This window comes from Scyliorhinus torazame, chromosome 4 (genome assembly GCF_047496885.1).
Source record: "Scyliorhinus torazame isolate Kashiwa2021f chromosome 4, sScyTor2.1, whole genome shotgun sequence".
NCBI classification, from domain to species: domain Eukaryota; kingdom Metazoa; phylum Chordata; class Chondrichthyes; order Carcharhiniformes; family Scyliorhinidae; genus Scyliorhinus; species Scyliorhinus torazame.
In genome coordinates, this window is record NC_092710.1 from 83,934,845 (window position 1) to 83,954,803 (window position 19,959).

The following is a 19,959-nucleotide window of genomic DNA, read 5'->3' on the forward strand; positions in this document are numbered from 1 at the left end:
CTCTGTATCTAACCCCGTGCTGAACCTGTCCTGGGAGTGTTTGATGGGTACAGTGTAGAGGGAGCTTTACTCTGTATCTAACCCCGTGCTGAACCTGTCCTGGGAGTGTTTGATGGGGACAGTGCAGAGGGAGCTTTACTCTGTATCTAACCCCGTGCTGAACCTGTCCTGGGAGCGTTTGATGGGGCCAGTGTAGAGGGAGCTTTACTCTGTATCTAACCCCATGCTGTACCTGTGCTGGGAGTGTTTGATGGGGACAGTGCAGAGGGAGCTTTACTCTGTGTCTAACCCCGTGCTGTACCTGTCCTGGGAGAGTTTGATGGGGACTGTGCAGAGGGAGCTTTACTCTGTATCTAACCCCGTGCTGTATCTGTCCTGGGAGTGTTTGATGGGGACAGTGCAGTGGGAGCTTTACTCTGTATCTAACCCCGTGCTTAACCTGTCCTGGGAGCGTTTGATGGGGCCAGTGTAGAGGGAGCTTTACTCTGTATCTAACCCCATGCTGTACCTGTGCTGGGAGTGTTTGATGGGGACAGTGCAGAGGGAGCTTTACTCTGTGTCTAACCCCGTGCTGTACCTGTCCTGGGAGTGTTTGATGGGGACAGTGTAGAGGGAACTTTACTCTGTTTCTAACCCCGTGCTGTACCTGTCCTGGGAGAGTTTGATGGGGACAGTGTAGAGGGAACTTTACTCTGTTTCTAACCCCGTGCTGTACCTGTCCTGGGAGAGTTTGATGGGGACTGTGCAGAGGGAGCTTGACTCTGTTTCTAACCCTGTGCTGTACCTGTCCTGGGAGTGTTTGATGGGGACAGTGTAGAGGGAGCTTTATTCTGTATCTAACCCCGTGCTGTACCTGTCCTGGGAGTGTTTGATGGGTACAGTGTAGAGGGGACAGTGTAGAGGGAACTTTACTCTGTTTCTAACCCCGTGCTGTACCTGTCCTGGGAGAGTTTGATGGGGACTGTGCAGAGGGAGCTTTACTCTGTATCTAACCCCGTGCTGTATCTGTCCTGGGAGTGTTTGATGGGGACAGTGCAGTGGGAGCTTTACTCTGTATCTAACCCCGTGCTGTATCTGTCCTGGGAGTGTTTGATGGGGACAGTGTAGAGGGAGCTTCACTCTGTATCTAACCCCGTGCTGTACCTGTCCTGGGAGTGTTTGATGGTTTTATGGGCCAGGGTTTGGAGAACCCCATAGTGTATCATGGAGTTCACCTGACCCACAACTACAGGTGTGGTACAGCAGAAATGGAAAAGTATTTTTTTTAAACAAAACAATGTTTATTCTATGAACTGAAGTTACCCTTTTTAAAACATTCAGTGAACATCTTAGCAACCCTCAATTCAAATACAACCCCCAAAGAATACAACACTAAGTAATCCTTTAAGCTTTCCTTTTAACGTCCATAAGACTTAAAACACCTTTTACCAGCAGCACATCAGGTTAAAGTCACTACTGTTATTAGTTTTAAATCCCCAGGATCTTTACAGTCTTTAGATTAGAGAGAGACTCTAATACACCTTCTGGCTGTGACTGCAGCTATCCAGCTCTGGAAAAAAAACCTAAAACATACCCTGCAGCAAACAGCCTAAAACAAAAATAAAAAGCTGACAGACAGCCCAGCTCCCCCACTCTCTGACATCACTGCAGTAATAAACGCCCATTTCTTAAAGGTACACTCACTACAGATACTTATATGCACACCCATTTATAAACACTCATTTCTTAAAGGTACACTCACATGACAATGGGGACAGTGCAGAGGAAGCTTGACTCTGTATCTAACCCCGTGCTGTACCTGTCCTGGGAGTGTTTGAAGGGGACAGTGCAGAGGAAGCTTGACTCTGTGCCAAACCCCGTGGTGTACCTGTCCTGGGAGTGTTTGATGGGGACAGTGTAGAGGGAGCTTTACTCTGTATGTAACACCGTGCTGTACCTGTCCTGGGAGTGTTTGATGGGGACAGTGTAGAGGGAGCTTTACTCTGTATCTAACACCGTGCTGTACCTGTCCTGGGAGTGTTTGATGGGGACAGTGTAGTAGGAGCTTTACTCTGTATCTAACCCCGTGCTGTACCTGTATTTGATAGGAGTATTTGATGGGGACAGTGTAGAGGGAGATTTACTCTGTACCTAGTTTACAACTGCTGGCTGAGGTGCATGTGCTCTCACTGGTGATTGGTTGCGATGTTGTGTGTGTGTTGGTTGGTCCAACTAACTGTCCATCAGTGTGTGTGTGATTGCACCATGACATGCTAACGTGGATATCATGACATCCCCCGTTTTCACAAGGATATGTGTCTACATGGTAATAAATATTGGTGTGTACTGAGTGCGGCTGAGTCTGTGTGTGCAATATTTACAACATGTACATGAGGCTAAACTATATACACAGGAAGGCGTCAGGTGCAACAGAGCAACGAGGTTGTACCACAAACAAAACAAGTGCAATCATCAAACATCGAAAGAGAACTTCTGGAACGACAAGAAAGAGAAACACATTAACATTGTTGCACAACAATTCACTGAGTCCAATGTGCAAACAGGCTCATAAGTCCAGTCTATCAGATGGGCGACAAATTCGGGTTGACCGCCTCAAGTGTGGGTTAGGATCCACCGGCTGAGGAATGGGCCTGGCCACGGGCAAGAGAGGAATAGGCAGAGTGGCAGGAAGCTCCACGAAGTCGACATCAGGGACAACAGGAGGACGTGGCACCGGTGCGTGATCACGTAGCAAGCGCGGAAGCAGCCGAAGGGCCCGCCGATTACGCCGGCGAATGGAGCCATCAGGCATGCGAACCAGGAACGAGCGGGGAGCCACGCGGCGGAGAACCTCGGCGGTTGCCGACCAGCCACCCTCTGGTAGGTGCATGCAGACGTTGTCTCCAGGCGCCAGGGCAGGAATATCAGTTGCCCGAGTGTCATGTGCCACCTTCTGCTGAGCACGCTGCTGTCACATCCTCTGCAGTACTGGAGCATGGCCGGGTTTAGGAACATGAATGGGTGGCACAGTGGTCCTGAGGGTGCGACCCATCAACAGTTGGGCTGGTGAGGGGCCCGTGGACAGTGGGGCCGAGCGATAGGCCAGCAGGGCTAAACAGAGGTCAGATCCGGCATCAGCAGCCTTGCAGAGAAGCCGCTTGACGATATGGACGCCCTTTTCCGCCTTGCCATTCGACTGGGGATGCAAAGGGCTGGGCGTCACGTGTGTGAAGTCGTATGAAGCGGCAAAAGAAGACCATTTTTGGCTCGCAAAACAGGGCCCGTTGTCAGACATGACGGTGAGCGGGATGCCATGGCGAGCGAAGGTTTCATAGAATATCATAGAATTTACCGTGCAGAAGGAGGCCATTTGGCCCATCGAGTCTGCACCGGCTCTTGGAAAGAGCACCCTACCCAAGGTCAACACCTCCACCCTATCCCCATAACCCAGTAACCCCACCCAACACTCAGGGCAATTTTGGACACTAAGGGCAATTTATCATGGCCAATCCACCTAACCTGCACATCTTTGAACTGTGGGAGGAAACCGGAGCACCCGGAGGAAACCTCTTTCTTTGCATGCCCGAATGACCGCTGATGATGTCATGTCGTGCAGGCGTATGACCTCCGGATAATTTGAAAAATAGTCAATCAGAATGACGTAGTCCCTGCCGAGCGCATGAAAGAGGTCCACGCCCACCTTTGCCCAGGGGGTCGTGACCAACTCATGGGGCTGAAGTGTCTCAGGGGGTTGCGCCGGTTGAAACCTTTGGCAGGTGGGGCAGTTGAGCACCATGTTAGCGATGTCGTCGCTGATGCCCGGCCAGTATACAGCTTCTCGGGCCCTCCGTCTGCACGTCTCAACCCCGAGATGGCCTTCGTGCAGTTGTTAGAGGACCAGCCTGTGCATGCTGTGTGGGATCACAATCCGGTCCAGCTTTAGGAGGACACCATCAATGACGGCCAAGTCGTCCCAGACATTGTAGAATTGTGGGCACTGTCCCTTGAGCCACCCTCCCGTCATGTGTCGCATTACACGCTGTAGAAGGGGGTCAGCCGCAGTCTCACGGCGAATGTGGGCCAGACGTGCGTCAGTGGCCGGCAGATTGGCCGATGTGAAGGCTACTTGAGCGTCGACCTGACAAACGAACCCCTCCGATTCGGGCGGTGTGTTAACCGCCCTGGACAGGGCATCCGCGATGATGAGGTCCTTTCCCGGGGTGTAAACAAGTTGGAAGTCGTACCTCCGGAGCTTGAGCTGAATGCGCTGGAGGCGAGGGGTCATCTCGTTGTGGTCCTTCTGAATGATGCCGACCAGGGGGCGATGGTCGGTCTCCACAGTGAACTGCGGAAGACCATACACATAATCGTGGAATTTGTCGATGCCGGTCAACAAACCCAGGCACTCCTTTTCAATCTGCGCATAGCGCTGTTCTGTGGGGGTCATGGCCCGCGACGCAGAGGCGACTGGGGCCCATGATGCGGTGTCGTCCTGTTGCAGGAGTACCGCCCAAATGCCGATCTGGCTGGCATCAGTCGAGATCTTGGTGTCCCGGGTGGTATCGAAAAACGCCAGTATCGGGGCGGTGGTGAGCTTGACCTTGAGCTCCTCCCTTTCACTCCGGTGTGAGGGCAGCCACTGGAATTCCGTTGTCTTCTTGACCAGGTGGCGAAGAGCCTTTGTGTGGGAGGCAAGGTTGGGAATAAACTTCCCCAGGAAGTTGACCATCCCGAGAAAGCGCAGCACTGCCTTCTTGTCTGCCGGCTGTGGCATGGCTGCGATAGCTGCCACTTTGTCGGCATCCGGCCACACCCCTGACCGGGATATGTGGTCCCTCCAAAACTTTATCCAAAAGAGCACTTGGCTCGGTTGAGGCGCAGGCCCTGATCTCGTATCCTTGCAAAGACACGCTGGAGACGACTGATGTGCTCCTGTGGTGTGATGGACCAGATGATAACGTTGTCTACGTAGACGCGTACCCCTTCGATGCCCTCCATCATCTGTTCCATGATGCGATGGAACACCTCGGAGGCCGAGATGATGCCAAATGGCATCCTATTGTAGCAGGATCTGCCAAATGGAGTGTTGAAAGTGCACAGCTTCCTGCTGGACTGATCCAATTGAATCTGCCAAAAACCCTTTGAGGCATCAAGCTTGGTGAATATTTTTGCCCGGGCCATTTCGTTCGTGATTTCTTCTCATTTGGGTATGGGGTAGTGTTCCCTCATAATGTTGTTGTTCAGGTCTTTCGGGTCGATGCAGATCCGGAGCTCGCCGGAGGGCTTCTTGACGCACACCATGGAGCTGACCCATGGCGTTGGCTCCGTGACCCGGGAAAGCACTCCTTGGTCCTGCAGCTGCTCTTGAGGCGGTCCTTGAGTGGTGCTGGGACCCTACGAGGTGCGTGAATGACCGGTGTGGCGTCCGGTTTGTGCCGTATTCTGTATGTGTAGGGCAGTGAGCCAATGCCCTCGAAAACCTCCTGGTTGTGCGCGAGGAGTGAGTGGAGCTGTGCCCTAAAGTCTGCATCCGGGAAATCGGACGTGCCTCCTGGAGACAGGAGACAGGAGTGTGTACCCGCTGAACGAGGTGGAGGATCTTGCACGCCTGTGTGCCTAACAGAGAGTCCTTCGAGGATCCAACTAATTCAAAAGACAATGTGGCTTTATGTGAGTTGTGTGTAACATCGAGCTGGCAGGACCCTGTGACCAGGGTGACGTTTCCGTTATAGTCAACCAGCTGACTGTGGGATGGCAGAATCGGTGGTTTAACCTTCAAGGTCTGGAAGGCTGACCATGCGAGGAGATTGGCGGAGGCACCAGTATCCAAGCGAAATGTGATGGGTGATCGGTTGACCGTTAGGGTGGCACACCATTCATCGCCCGGGCTGTGCACTGGCATCGGCTGGTGGTTCCGACTTGGGGACATCCGGTTCTTGTTTATCACCGCAACGCGGAAGGGTTCCTGGTCGTCGCTATCACAGGTCTGCATTTTGTCAGGGTATGACTCAGTGTATGGGGGCTGAATGGCCCGCACGTCCCTGCGAGGCTGGCGAAATTGCAGAGAGTTGGCAGGTTGAGCTGCTCGACAGCAGGCAGCGTAGTGGCCCATCCTGCCACAGCGGAGGCATTGTCGCGCTTTGGCCGGACATTGCCACTTTAAATGGGCGGAGCCACAGTTGCCGCACGTCGTGACGTCATGGCGTTCGTTGCGCCACCGCGTATGCGGTCCTGCATAGAGCACGCCTGCGCATCCCGTCCCTCTGCGTCGACGTCCCCTCTTTTGGTGCGTACAAGCGCGGGAGGCCTCGGAAAGGGCGCAAAATGCCCGCCCTCGTCCGGGTCGCGGGCCGGGAGGAACTCGATCGACTGGACCCACTCCGCCTCGTAGGACCCCTGCCGTGCCGATTCGGCCGCTTGGATTTGGGAGTACCGGCTGGTCGTGTTTTCGTGGAGGACGCAGGTCTCGATGGCGGTGGCTAGGGTGAGGCGCTTTATTTTTGAGGAGCTGCTGGCGTAGGGTGTCCGAGGTGACCCCAAAAACTATCTGATCCCGAATCATGGAGTCGGAGGTGGCACCATAGCCGCAGGACTGCGTGAGGATACGGAGGTGTGTCAAATAAGATTGAAAAGGCTCATTCTTACCCTGCAGGCGCTGCTGGAAGAGGTACCTCTCGAAGCTCTCATTCACTTCGACGCTGAAGTGTTGCTCAAGTCTTAGAAGGACCGTCTTGTATTTTGTCTTGTCCTCGCCTTCCGCGAATGCCAGGGAGTTGTAGATGTGGATGGCGCGTTGCCCCGCCGTGGAGAGGAGGAGGGCGATCTTCCTGGTGTCCGATGCATTCTCCTTGTCTGTGGCTTCTAGGAAGAGCTGGAAGCGCTGTTTAAACAGCTTCCAGTTGACGCCAAGATTTTCAGCGATTCGGAGCGGCTGCGGCGGGCTGATGGTGTCCATGGCGCAGGATGGCGGATTTCTGAAAAAGGGCAGGTACGTCTCACAGTCGCTGGCAAGTTTCCAGACCTGGTATCATGTCGTGTTGGGTGTTCCGATACACAAATGAACCAACACGGTTGTAGATGGTACAACTCTGTTTTATTGTCTTGTACAATTATAACTAATAACTGCTGGCTGAGGTTCGTGCTTCACGAGCTAACCTGTGGACCCAGCCCTATCACTATCTTGGTGATGCACTCAGCACATGGTGTATGTCTGAGTGGCACGCTGTGAGCTCTGTGCTCTGAGCTATCTCCTGGTGGAATGAGCGGGAACTGTGGTGTTCCCTGTTTTCTAGCGCGTGTGCTCTCACTGGTGATTGGCTGCGATGTTGTGTGTGTGTTGGTTGGTCCAACTACCTGTCCATCAGTGTGTGTGTGACTGCACCATGATATGCTAATGTGGATATCATGACAGACGGTGTAGAGGGAGATTTACTCTGCCTCTAACCCCGTGCTGTACCTGTCCTGGGAGTGTTTGATGGGGCAGTGTAGAGGGAGCTTTACTCTGTATCTAACCCCGCGCTGTACCTGTCCTGGGAGTGTTTGATGAGGACAGTGTAGCGGGAGCTTTACTCTGTATCTAACCCCGTGCTGTACCTGTCTTGGGAGTGTTTGATGGTGACAGTGTAGAGGGAGATTTACTCTGTATCTAACCCCGTGCTGTACCTGCCCTGGCAGTGTTTGATGGGGACAGTGTAGGGGGAGGTTTACTCTGTATATAACCCCGTTTTGTACCTGTCCTGGGAGTGTTTGATGGGGACAGTGTAGAGGGAGATTTACTCTGTATCTAACCCCGTGCTGTACCTGACCTGTGAGTGTTTGACGGGGACAGTGTAGAGGGAGCTTTACTCTGTTTCTAACCCCGTGCTGTACCTGTCCTGGGAGTGTTTGATGGGGACAGTGTAGAGGGAACTTTACTCTGTATCTAATCCCGTGCTGCACCTGTCCTGGGAGTGTTTGATGGGGAGTGTAGAGGGAGCGTAGAGGGAGCTTTACTCTGTATCTGACCCCGTGCTGTACCTGTCCTGGGAGTGTTTGATGGGGACAGTGCAGAGGGAGCTTTACTCTGCATCTCACCTCGTGCTGTCCCTGTCCTTGGAGAGTTTGATGGGGACAGTGTCGAGGGAGCTTTACTCTGTATCTAACCCCATGCTGTATCTAACCCCATGCTGCACCTGTCCTGGGAGGTTTTGATGGGGACAGTGTAGAGGGAGCTTTACTCTGTATCTAACCCCGTGCTGTACCTGTCCTGGGAGTGTTTGGTGGGGACAGTGTGGAGGGTGCTTTACTCTGTATCTAACCCCGTGCTGTACCTGTCCTGGGAATGTTTGATGGGGACAGAGTAGAGGGAGCTTTACTCTGTATGTAACCCCGTGCTGATCCTGTCCTGGGAGTGTTTAATGGGGACAGTGTGGAGGGAGCTTTACTCTGTATCTAACCCCGTGCTGTACCTGTCCTGGGAGTGTTTTACGGGGACAGTGTAGAGGGAGCTTTACTCTGTATCCAACCCCGTGCTGTACCTGTCCTGGGAGTGTTTGATGGGGACAGTGTAGAGGGAGCTTTACTCTGTACCTAACCCCGAGCTGTACCTGTCCTGGGAGTGTTTAATGGGGACAGTGTAGAGGGAGCTTTACTCTGTATCTAACCCCGTGTTGTACCTGTCGTGTGAGTGTTTGATGGGGACAGAGTAGACGGAGCTTTACTCTGTATCTCACCCCGTGCTGTACCTGTCCTGGGAGTGTTTGATGGGGACAGTGCAGAGGGAGCTTTACTCTGCATCTCACCTCGTGCTGTCCCTGTCCTTGGAGAGTTTGATGGGGACAGTGTAGAGGGAGCTTTACTCTGTATCTAACCCCATGCTGTATCTAACCCCATGCTGTACCTGTCCTGGGAGGTTTTGATGGGGACAGTGTAGAGGGAGCATTACTCTGTATCTAACCCTGAGCTGTACCTGTCCTGGGAATGTTTGATGGGGACAGTGTAGAGGGAGCTTTACTCTGTATCTAAACCCGTGCTGTACCTGTCCTGGGAGTGTTTGATGGGGACAGTGTGGAGGGTGCTTTACTCTGTATCTAACACCGTGCTGTACCTGTCCTGGGAATGTTTGATGGGGACAGAGTAGAGGGAGCTTTACTCTGTATCTAACCCCGTGCTGATCCTGTCCTGGGAGTGTTTGATGGGGACAGTGTGGAGGGAGCTTTACTCTGTATCTAACCCCGTGCTGATCCTGTCCTGGGAGTGTTTGATGGGGACAGTGTGGAGGGAGCTTTACTCTGTATCTAACCCCGTGCTGTACCTGTCCTGGGAGTGTTTGATGGGGACAGTGTGGACATTAATTTGTGACCGTAATCATCTTTTCTGTCCTATTTCAGAGCAACACTGAGGAAGCTGAAGCCAGACAGCATGTATGAAACCTGGGTGAGTGACGCATTGTCCAGACTGAGTGTCACACACTGTGCCTACATCACCCATCATCCCCCCCCCCACCCAACACTGGGGAGTAAATGGTCATTTCTGCACACGGATGCCAAAATAATTTCCCCTCCTCCCTCTCTCCACAGGAGGACGATATTGATGGAATGCACATTGTCGTATTTGCAGAGGAAGATGACGCAGGTCAGCACCGGGAGGGGGGAGGGGGGTGGGTAACAGGCTTGGAGGAATTTTGGAAAGGGCGTGGGAAAGCAGATGGTTGGAGAGTCCCATCTGGAACTGCTACACTCTGGAACAATCCTCTGGGGGTGCCGGTTGTTGTCTCGGAGGCGTGGATAGCAAAATAGTGTGAGGTTGGACTGAGACTGCAGAGAGACACCAGTCAACACACACACAAACCTATGAATTATGATCAGGAGTGGGCCACTCGGCCCCTCGAGTCTGCTCCGACATTCTATAAGATCACGGCTGATCTGATTGTAGCCTCGACCCCACATTCCCGCTGACCCCCAATGACCTTTCACCCCCTTACACCTTAAAAATATCCAAAGATTTTGCGTTTTGAGGAAGAGAGTTGCAGAGACGCACGCCCCTCTGAGGGAAAAGATTTCTCCTCATCTCTGTCGGAAATGGTCAACCCCTTATTTTTAAACAGTGATCCCGGAGTTCCAGATTCTCCCACAAGAGGAAACATCCTCTCCACATCCCCCCTGTCAATACCGCTCAGGATCTTAAAGGTTTCAATCGAGTCGCCTCTTACTCGTCTAAACTCCAGTGGATGCAAACCTAACCTCTTCAACCTTTCCTCATAAGACAACCCGCACATTCCAGGTATTAGACCAGTAAACCTTCTATGAACTGCTCTAACACATTTATACCTTTGCTTTTGATGAACATTTAGCAGCACAGATTATCAAACATTTATTAAACATTTACGGGAGGTGGGCATCTCTGGCTAGGCCAGCATTTATTGCCCATCCCTAGTTGCCCTTCAGAAGGTGGTGGTGAGCTGCCTTCTTGAACCGCTGCAGTCCCTGAGGTGTAGGCACACCCACTGTACTGTTGGAAGGGAGTTCCAGGATTTTGCCCCAGTGACAGCGAAGGAACGGCGATATATTTCCAAGTCAGGGTGGTGAGTGACTTGGAGGGGAACCTCCAGGTGGTGGGGTTCCCAGGTATCTGCTGCTCTCGTCCTTCTAGATGGTAGTGGTCGTGGGTTTGGAAGGAATCCTTGGTGAGTTCCTGCAGTGCATCTTGTAGCTGGTACACACGGCTGCTGCTGTGCGTCGGTGGTGGAGGGAGTGAATATTTGTGGGAGGGGTGTAATCAAGCGGGGCTGCTTTGTCCTGGATGGTGTTGAGCTTCCTGAGTGTTGTTGGAGCGGCATTCATCCAGGCAAGTGGGGAGTATTCCATTACACTTCTGACTTGTGCCTTGTAGACGGTGGACAGACCTTTAGGGGGGAGGGGAGGGGGTGTCAGGAGGTGAGTTACTTGCTGTAGGATTCCTAGTCTTTGACCTGCCCTGGTAGCCACAGTATTAACATGGCTAGACCAGATCAGTATCCGAAGCCTTCCCCTCTCATTTTCTGTTTTTTGTCTCAGTCCTCTCCTTCCTGGAGTAAAGACCTCAGCCTGTTCAGGCTGAGTCTGCAGCCACCTCGCGAGTTTCCCGAACGGCTGGGACCATGTTATAAAAGCGCCGTTGGGACTTCGGCCGGTCAGGGTCGGAGTGGGCAGCACGGTAGCACAGTGGTTAGCACAGTTGCTTCCCAGCTCCAGAGTCCCAGGTTCGAATCTCGGCTTGGGTCACTGTCTGTGTGGAGTCTGCACATCCTCCCCGTGTGTGCGTGGGTTTCCTCCGGGTGCTCCGGTTTTCTCCCACAGTCCAAATATGTGCAGTTTGGTGGATTGGCCATGATAAATTGCCCTTAGTGTCCAAAAAAGTTAATTGGGGGATACTGGGTTACGGGCATAGGGTGGAGGTGTGGACCTTCGGTGGGGTGCTCTTTGTAAGGGCCGGTGCAAACTCGATGGGCCGAATGGCCTCCTTCTGCACTGTAAATTCTATGAAATCTATGAAATACATGAAATAGTGGGAGGGGCCTCAAGCAATGACCGCAGGTGGGGGATACGCCGCGCGGCGTGCTCGGGATGTCCGCCGCTTTTCGGGGGCAGGGGAATCGGAGAATCTGCGCCAGTTCCAATTCCATGCGTGGAATTGGATTTCCCGCACCGGCTCCAGACGTGATTTGACGTCGGGGTTCGGATAATCCTGCCCCAGAACTGTGCATAGTGCTCCCAGTGTGGTCCAGCCGAGGGTTATGGAGATTAGAACTGTGCACAGTGCTCCAAGTGTGGTCCAACCAAGGGATATGGAGACCAGAACTGTGCACAGTGCTCCCAGTGTGGTCTAATCGAGGGATATGGAGACCAGAACTGTGCACAGTGCTCCCAGTGTGGTCTAATCGAGGGATATGGAGACCGGAACTGTGCACAGTTCTCCCAGTGTGGTCTGGCCGAGGGGTATGGAGACCAGAACTGTGCACAGTGCTCCCAGTGTGGTCTAATCAAGGGATATGGAGACCAGAACTGTGCACAGTACTCCCAGTGTGGTCCAACCGAGGGGTATGGAGACCAGAACTGTGCACAGTGCTCCCAGTGTGGCCTAACCGAGGGACATGTAGACCAGAACTGAGCACAGTTCTCCAAGTGTGGTCCAACCGAGGGGTATGGAGACCAGAACTGTGCACAGTGCTCCCAGTGTGGTCTAACCGAGGGATACGGAGACCAGAACTGTGCACAGTGCTCCCAGTGTGGTCTAATCAAGGGATATGGAGACCAGAACTGTGCACAGTGCTCCAAGTGTGGTCCAACCGAGGAGTATGGAGAATAGAACTGTGCACAGTGCTCCAAGTGTGGTCCAACCGAGGGATATGGAGACCAGAACTGTGCACAGTGCTCCCAGTGTGGTCTAACCGAGGGGTATGGAGACCAGAACTGTGCACAGTGCTCCCAGTGTGGTCGAACCGAGGGGTATGGAGACCAGAACTGTGCACAGTGCTCCCAGTGTGGTCTAACCGAGGGTTAAAGAGACCAGAACTGTGCACAGTGCTCCCAGTGTGGTCTAACCGAGGGCCATGGAGACCAGAACTGTATACAGTGCTCCCAGTGTGGTCTAACCGAGGGATATGGAGACCAGAACTGTGCACAGTGCTCCCAGTGTGGTCTAACCGAGGGGTATGGAGACCAGAACTGTGCATAGTGCTCCCAGTGTGGTCTAACCGAGGGGTATGGAGACCAGAACTGTGCACAGTGCTCCCAGTGTGGTCTAACCGAGGGGTATGGAGACCAGAACTGTGCACAGTGCTCCCAGTGTGGTCTAACCGAGGGGTATGGAGACCAGAACTGTGCACAGTGCTCCCAGTCTGGTCTAACCGAGGGATATGGAGACCAGAACTGTGCACAGTGCTCGCAGCGTGGTCTAACCGAGGGGTATGGAGACCAGAACTGTGCACAGTGCTCCCAGTGTGGTCTAACCGAGGGATAAGGAGACCAGAACTGTGCACAGTGCTCCCAGTGTGGTCTAACCGAGGGCCATGGAGACCAGAACTGTGCACAGTGCTCCCAGTATGGTCTAAACGAGGGATATGGAGACCAGAACTGTGCATAGTGCTCCCAGTGTGGTCTAATCGAGGGATATGGAGACTAGAACTGTGCACAGTGCTCCCAGTGTGGTCTAACCGAGGGATATGGAGACCAGAACTGTGCACAGTGCTCCCAGAGTGGTCTGGCCGAGGGGTATGGAGACCAGAACTGTGCACAGTGCTCCCAGTGTGGTCTAACCGAAGGCCATGGAGACCAGAACTGAGCACAGTGCTCCCAGTCTGGTCTAATCGAGGGATATGGAGACCAGAACTGTGCACAGTGCTCCCAGTGTGGTCTAATCGAGGGATATGGAGACCAGAACTGTGCACAGTGCTCCCAGTGTGCTCTAATCGAGGGATATGGAGACCAGAACTGTGCACAGTTATCCCAGTGTGGTCTTGCCGAGGGGTATGGAGACCAGAACTGTTCACAGTGCTCCCAGTCTGGTCTAATCGAGGGATATGGAGACCAGAACTGTGCACAGTGCTCCCAGTGTGGTCTAATCGAGGGATATGGAGACCAGAACTGTGCACAGTGCTCCCAGTGTGCTCTAATCGAGGGATATGGAGACCAGAACTGTGCACAGTTATCCCAGTGTGGTCTGGCCGAGGGCCATGGAGACCAGAACTGTGCACAGTGCTCCCAATGTGGTCTAATTGAGGGATATGGAGACCAGAACTGTGCACAGTGCTCCCAGTGTGGTCTGGCCGAGGGGTATGGAGACCAGAACTGTGCACAGTGCTCCCAGTGTGCTCTAATCGAGGGATATGGAGACCAGAACTGTGCACGGTTATCCCAGTGTGGTCTGGCCGAGGGCCATGGAGACCAGAACTGTGCACAGTGCTCCCAATGTGGCCTAATTGAGGGATATGGAGACCAGAACTGTGCACAGTGCTCCCAGTGTGGTCTGGCCGAGGGGTATGGAGACCAGAACTGTGCACAGTGCTCCCAGTGTGGTCTAATCGAGGGATATGGAGACAAGAACTGTGCACAGTACTCCCAGTGTGGTCCAACCCAGGGGTATGGAGACCAGAACTGTGCACAGTGCTCCCAGTGTGGCCTAACCGAGGGACATGTAGACCAGAACTGAGCACAGTTCTCCAAGTGTGGTCCAACCGAGGGGTATGGAGACCAGAACTGTGCACAGTGCTCCAAGTGTGGTCCAACCGAGGAGTATGGAGAATAGAACTGTGCACAGTGCTCCAAGTGTGGTCCAACCGAGGGATATGGAGACCAGAACTGTGCACAGTGCTCCCAGTGTGGTCTAACCGAGGGATACGGAGACCAGAACTGTGCACAGTGCTCCAAGTGTGGTCCAACCGAGGGATATGGAGAATAGAACTGTGCACAGTGCTCCCAGTGTGGTCTAATCAAGGGATATGGAGACCAGAACTGTGCACAGTGCTCCAAGTGTGGTCCAACCGAGGAGTATGGAGAATAGAACTGTGCACAGTGCTCCAAGTGTGGTCCAACCGAGGGATATGGAGACCAGAACTGTGCACAGAGCTCCCAGTGTGGTCTAACCGAGGGATACGGAGACCAGAACTGTGCACAGTGCTCCAAGTTTGGTCCAACCGAGGGATATGGAGACCAGAACTGTGCACAGTGCTCTCAGTGTGGTCCAACCGAGGGATATGGAGACCAGAACTGTGCACAGTGCTCCCAGTGTGGTCTAACCGAGGGATATGGAGACCAGAACTGTGCACAGTGCTCCCAGTGTGGTCTAACCGAGGGATATGGAGACCAGAATCGTGCACAGTGCTCCAACATTCCACAGAGTTTAACAAGGGGAGTGCTTGTGTGGTCTGACCATGGTATCGTGGGACAAAGAACAAAGAAATGTACAGCACAAGAACAGGCCCTTCGGCCCTCCAAGCCCGTGCCGACCATACTGCCCGACTAAACTACAATCTTCTACACTTGCTGGGTCCGTATCCTTCTATTCCCATCCTATTCATATATTTGTCAAGATGCCCCTTAAATGTCCCTATCGTCCCTGCTTCCACTACCTCCTCCGGTAGTGAGTTCCAGGCACCCACTACCCTCTGCGTAAAAAACTTGCCTCGTACATCTACTCTAAACCTTGTCCCTCTCACCTTAAACCTATGCCCCCTAGTAATTGACCCCTCTACCCTGGGGAAAAGCCTCTGACTATCCACTCTGTCTATGCCCCTCATAATTTTGTATACCTCTATCAGGTCGCCCCTCAACTTCCTTCGTTCCAGTGAGAACAAACCGAGTTTATTCAATCGCTCCTCATAGCTTATGCCCTCCATACCAGGCAACATTCTGGTAAATCTCTTCTGCACCCTCTCTAAAGCCTCCACATCCTTCTGGTAGTGTGGCGACCAGAATTGAACACTATACTCCAAGTGTGGCCTAACTTAGGTTCTATACAGCTGCAACATGACTTGCCAATTCTTATACTCAATGCCCCGGCCAATGAAGGCAAGCATGCCGTATGCCTTCTTGACTACCTTCTCCACCTGTGTTGCCCCTTTCAATGACCTGTGGACCTGTACTCCTAGATCTCTTTGACTTTCAATACTCTTGAGGGTTCTACCATTCACTGTATATTCCCTACCTGCATTCGCCCTTCCAAAATGCATTACCTCACATTTGTCCGGATTAAACTCCATCTGCCATCTCTCCGCCCAAGTCTCCAGACAATCTAAATCCTGCTGTATCCTCAGACAGTCCTCATCGCTATCCGCAATTCCACCAACCTTTGTGTCGTCTGCAAACTTACTAATCAGACCAGTTACATTTTCCTCCAAATCATTTATATATACTACAAACAGCAAAGGTCCCAACACTGATCCCTGTGGAACACCACTGGTCACAGCCCTCCAATTAGAAAAGCATCCCTCCATTGCTACCCTCTGCCTTCTATGGCCTAGCCAGTTCTGTATCCACCTTGCCAGTTCACCCCTGATCCCGTGTGACTTCACCTTTTGTACTAGTCTACCATGAGGGACCTTGTCAAAGGCCTTACTGAAGTCCATATAGACAACATCTACTGCCCTACCTGCATCAATCATCTTAGTGACCTCCTCGAAAAACTCTATCAAGTTAGTGAGACACGACCTCCCCTTCACAAAACCGTGCTGCCTCTCACTAATACGTCCATTTGCTTCCAATCCTGTCCAGATCCTGTCTCGAAGAATTCTCTCCAGTAATTTCCCTACCACTGAAGTAAGGCTCACCGGCCTGTAGTTCCCGGGATTATCCTTGCTACCCTTCTTAAACAGAGGAACAACATTGGCTATTCTCCAGTCCTCCGGGACATCCCCTGAAGACAGCGAGGATCCAAAGATTTCTGTCAAGGCCTCAGCAATTTCCTCTCCAGCCTCCTTCAGTATTCTGGGGTAGATCCCATCAGGCCCTGGGGACTTATCTACCTTAATATTTTTTAAGACACCCAACACCTCGTCTTTTTGGATCACAATGTGACCCAGGCTATCTACACCCCCTTCTCCAGACTCAACATCTACCAATTCCTTCTCTTTGGTGAATACTGATGCAAAGTATTCATTTAGTACCTCGCCCATTTCCTCTGGCTCCGCACATAGATTCCCTTGCCTATCCTTCAGTGGGCCAACCCTTTCCCTGGCTACCCTCTTGCTTTTTATGTACGTGTAAAAAGCCTTGGGATTTTCCTTAACCCTATTTGCCAATGACTTTTCATGACCCCTTCTAGCCCTCCTGACTCCTTTCTTAAGTTCCTTCCTACTTTCCTTATCTGCCACACAGGCTTCGTCTGTTCCCAGCCTTTTAGCCCTGACAAATGCCTCCTTTTTCTTTTTGACGAGGCCTACAATATCACCCGTCATCCAAGGTTCCCGAAAATTGCCGTATTTATCTTTCTTCCTCACAGGAACATGCCGGTCCTGTATTCCTTTCAACTGACACTTGAAAGCCTCCCACATGTCAGATGTTGATTTGCCCTCAAACATCCGCCCCCAATCTATGTTCTTCAGTTCTCGCCTAATATTGTTATAATTAGCCTTCCCCCAATTTAGCACATTCATCCTCGGACCACTCTTATCCTTGTCCACCAGTACTTTAAAACTTACTGAATTGTGGTCACTGTTACCAAAATGCTCCCCTACTGAAACATCTACCACCTGGCCGGGCTCATTCCCCAATACCAGGTCCAGTACCGCCCCTTCCCTAGTTGGACTGTTTACATATTGTTTTAAGAAGCCCTCCTGGATGTTCCTTACAAACTCCGCCCCGTCTAAGCCCCTGGCACTAAGTGAGTCCCAGTCAATATTGGGGAAGTTGAAGTCTCCCATCACCACAACCCTGTTGTTTTTACTCTTTTCCAAAATCTGTCTACCTATCTGCTCCTCTATCTCCCGCTGGCTGTTGTGACTGCACCCTTCTTATTCCTGATCTCTACCCATATAGCCTCACTGCCCTCTGAGGTGTCCTCTCGCAGTATAGCTGTGATATTCTCCCGAACAAGTAGCGCAACTCCGCCTCCCCTTTTACATCCCCCTCTATCCCGCCTGAAACATCTAAATCCTGGAACGTTTAGCTGCCAATCCTGCCCTTCCCTCAACCAGGTCTCTGTAATGGCAACAACATCATAGTTCCAAGTAGTAATCCAAGCTCTAAGTTCATCTGCCTTACCCGTAATGCTCCTTGCATTAAAACATATGCACTTCAGGCCACCAGACCCGCTGTGTTCAGCAACTTCTCCCCGTCTGCTCTGCCTCAGAGCCACACTGTCCCTATTCCCTAGTTCTCCCTCAATGCTCTCACCTTCTGACCTATTGCTCCCGTACCCACCCCCCTGCCATACTAGTTTAAACCCTCCCGTGTGACACTAGCAAACCTCGCGGCCAGGATATTTATGCCTCTCCGGTTTAGATGCAACCCGTCCATCTTATACAGGTCACACCTGCCCCGGAAGAGCTCCCAGTGGTCCAGATAATGGAAACCCTCCCTCCTACACCAGCTGTTTAGCCACGTGTTTGTCTGCTCTATCTTCCTATTTCTAGCCTCACTGGCACGTGGCACAGGGAGTAATCCCGAGATTACAACCCTCGAGGTCCTGTCTTTTAACTTTCTGCCTAGCTCCCTGAACTCCTGCTGCAGGACCTCATGCCCCTTCCTGCCTATGTCGTTAGTACCAATATGTACAACGACCTCTGCCTGTTTGCCCTCCCCCTTCAGGATTCCCTCTACCCGTTCGGAGACATCCTGGACCCTGGCACCAGGGAGGTAACATACCATCCTGGAGTCTCTTTCACGTCCACAGAAGCGCCTATCTGTGCCCCTGACTATAGTCCCCTATTACTATTACTCTTCTGCGCTTTGACTCTCCCTTCTGAACATCAGAGCCAGCCGTGGTGCCACTGCTCTGGCTGCTGCTGTTTTCCCCTGATAGGCTATCCCCCCCGACAGTATCCAAAGGGGTATATCTGTTCGAGAGGGGGACAACCACAGGGGATTCCTGCACTGACTGCCTGCCCTTTCTGGTGGTCACCCATTTCTCTGCCTGCACCTTGGGTGTGACCACATTTACATAACTGCGATCTATGACGCTTTCCGCCACCTGCATGCTCCTAAGTGCATCCAATTGCTGCTCCAGCCGAACCATGCGGTCTGTGAGGAGCTGCAGTTGGGTACACTTTCTGCAGATGAAGCCATCCGGGACGCTGGAAGCCTCCCGGACCTGCCACATCTCACAGTCAGAGCACAGCACCCCTCTAACTGACATTGTGTCAATTAATTAAAATTAAAATTTGTCTTTTTTTTTTAATACTTTTTTTTTAAAATTGCAAAGTTACTGTCAACTATCTGTTTCCTAGCACTAGATTTCTAATAGAAATGCGATAGCTAACTATAATACTCTCCGATCTCTGGCTTAGATATCCTCTAAATTATAATTAAGTTATTATGTTTAATTAGTTCCCAAATACTCAATTTTTTTTTTTTAAATTTAGGTTAGAATCCCAACCAGCCACTCAGGTCACAGCTTTTCTGTGTTGTCACTTCAGTTTCCCCCCGACACACAATTTGAAAAAAGGTATAAAAGTAAAAATCACTTACTTACCTTCTGAGTGTCTGAGATGTTCTCAGGTTCTCTCGCTGACAGAGACTGCTCCTCCACCTCCGATCCTTGACCTGCACAATGCTAATAATATAATAATATAATATGGCACTTACCTTACACCAATGGGTCTTATTATTAGGTTAGAGGAGGAGGGCGGGTGGGAGACACTACACGTGTAGTGTCTCGGATTTCCTCTCCACCAGAATTTATTGGTTGGGGGTGGGGGGGACTTGCCAGAGGTCGAACTTCCGGTTCCCGCCTTATATAAAAACAAATAAAACAGAAAAGAAGAACAGACACGGGACCAGGCAAGGCTTATTAAATTCACTACTCACCTCCAAGAAGGCCCCTGCGCACCGCTGCCGCCGAAATCCAAAGGGCTGCTCCTGTAAAGGTAAGGTTTTTAAATACACTACTCACCTCCCAGAGGGCCCCTGCGCACCGCTGCCGCCGAAATCCAAAGGGCTGCTCCTGTAAAGGTAAGGTTTTTAAATACACTACTCACCTCCCAGAGGGCCCCTGCACACCGCTGCCACCGAAATCCAAAGGGCTGCTCCTGTAAAGGTAAGGTTTTAAATACACTACTCACCTCCCAGAAGGCCCCTGCGCACCGCTGCCGCCGAAATCCAAAGGGACGTGTGACACGGTGGCACAGTGATTGGAACTGCTTCATCACAGGGCCAGGGACCCGGTTTCAATTCCAGCCTTGGGTGACTCTTTTCCTTTCCCAATTAAGGGGCAATTCAGCGTGGCCAATCCACCTACCCGGCACATCTTTGGGTTGTGGGGGTGAGACCCATGCAGACACGGGGGAGAATGTGCAAACTCCACACGGAC

The 19,959-nt window shown here is 52.0% G+C and overlaps 1 protein-coding gene across 1 annotated transcript in view; it reads left to right on the forward strand.

Moving 5' to 3' along the window:
• LOC140410334 (calsequestrin-1-like) overlaps positions 1-19,959 on the forward strand; it is a 161,983-nt gene that overhangs the window by 136,290 nt on the left and 5,734 nt on the right. The window contains exons 7-8 of the mRNA XM_072498333.1: positions 9,348-9,393; positions 9,537-9,591. Of these exons, the coding sequence (XP_072354434.1) occupies positions 9,348-9,393; positions 9,537-9,591 (101 nt within the window). The remainder of the gene's footprint in view (positions 1-9,347; positions 9,394-9,536; positions 9,592-19,959) is intronic.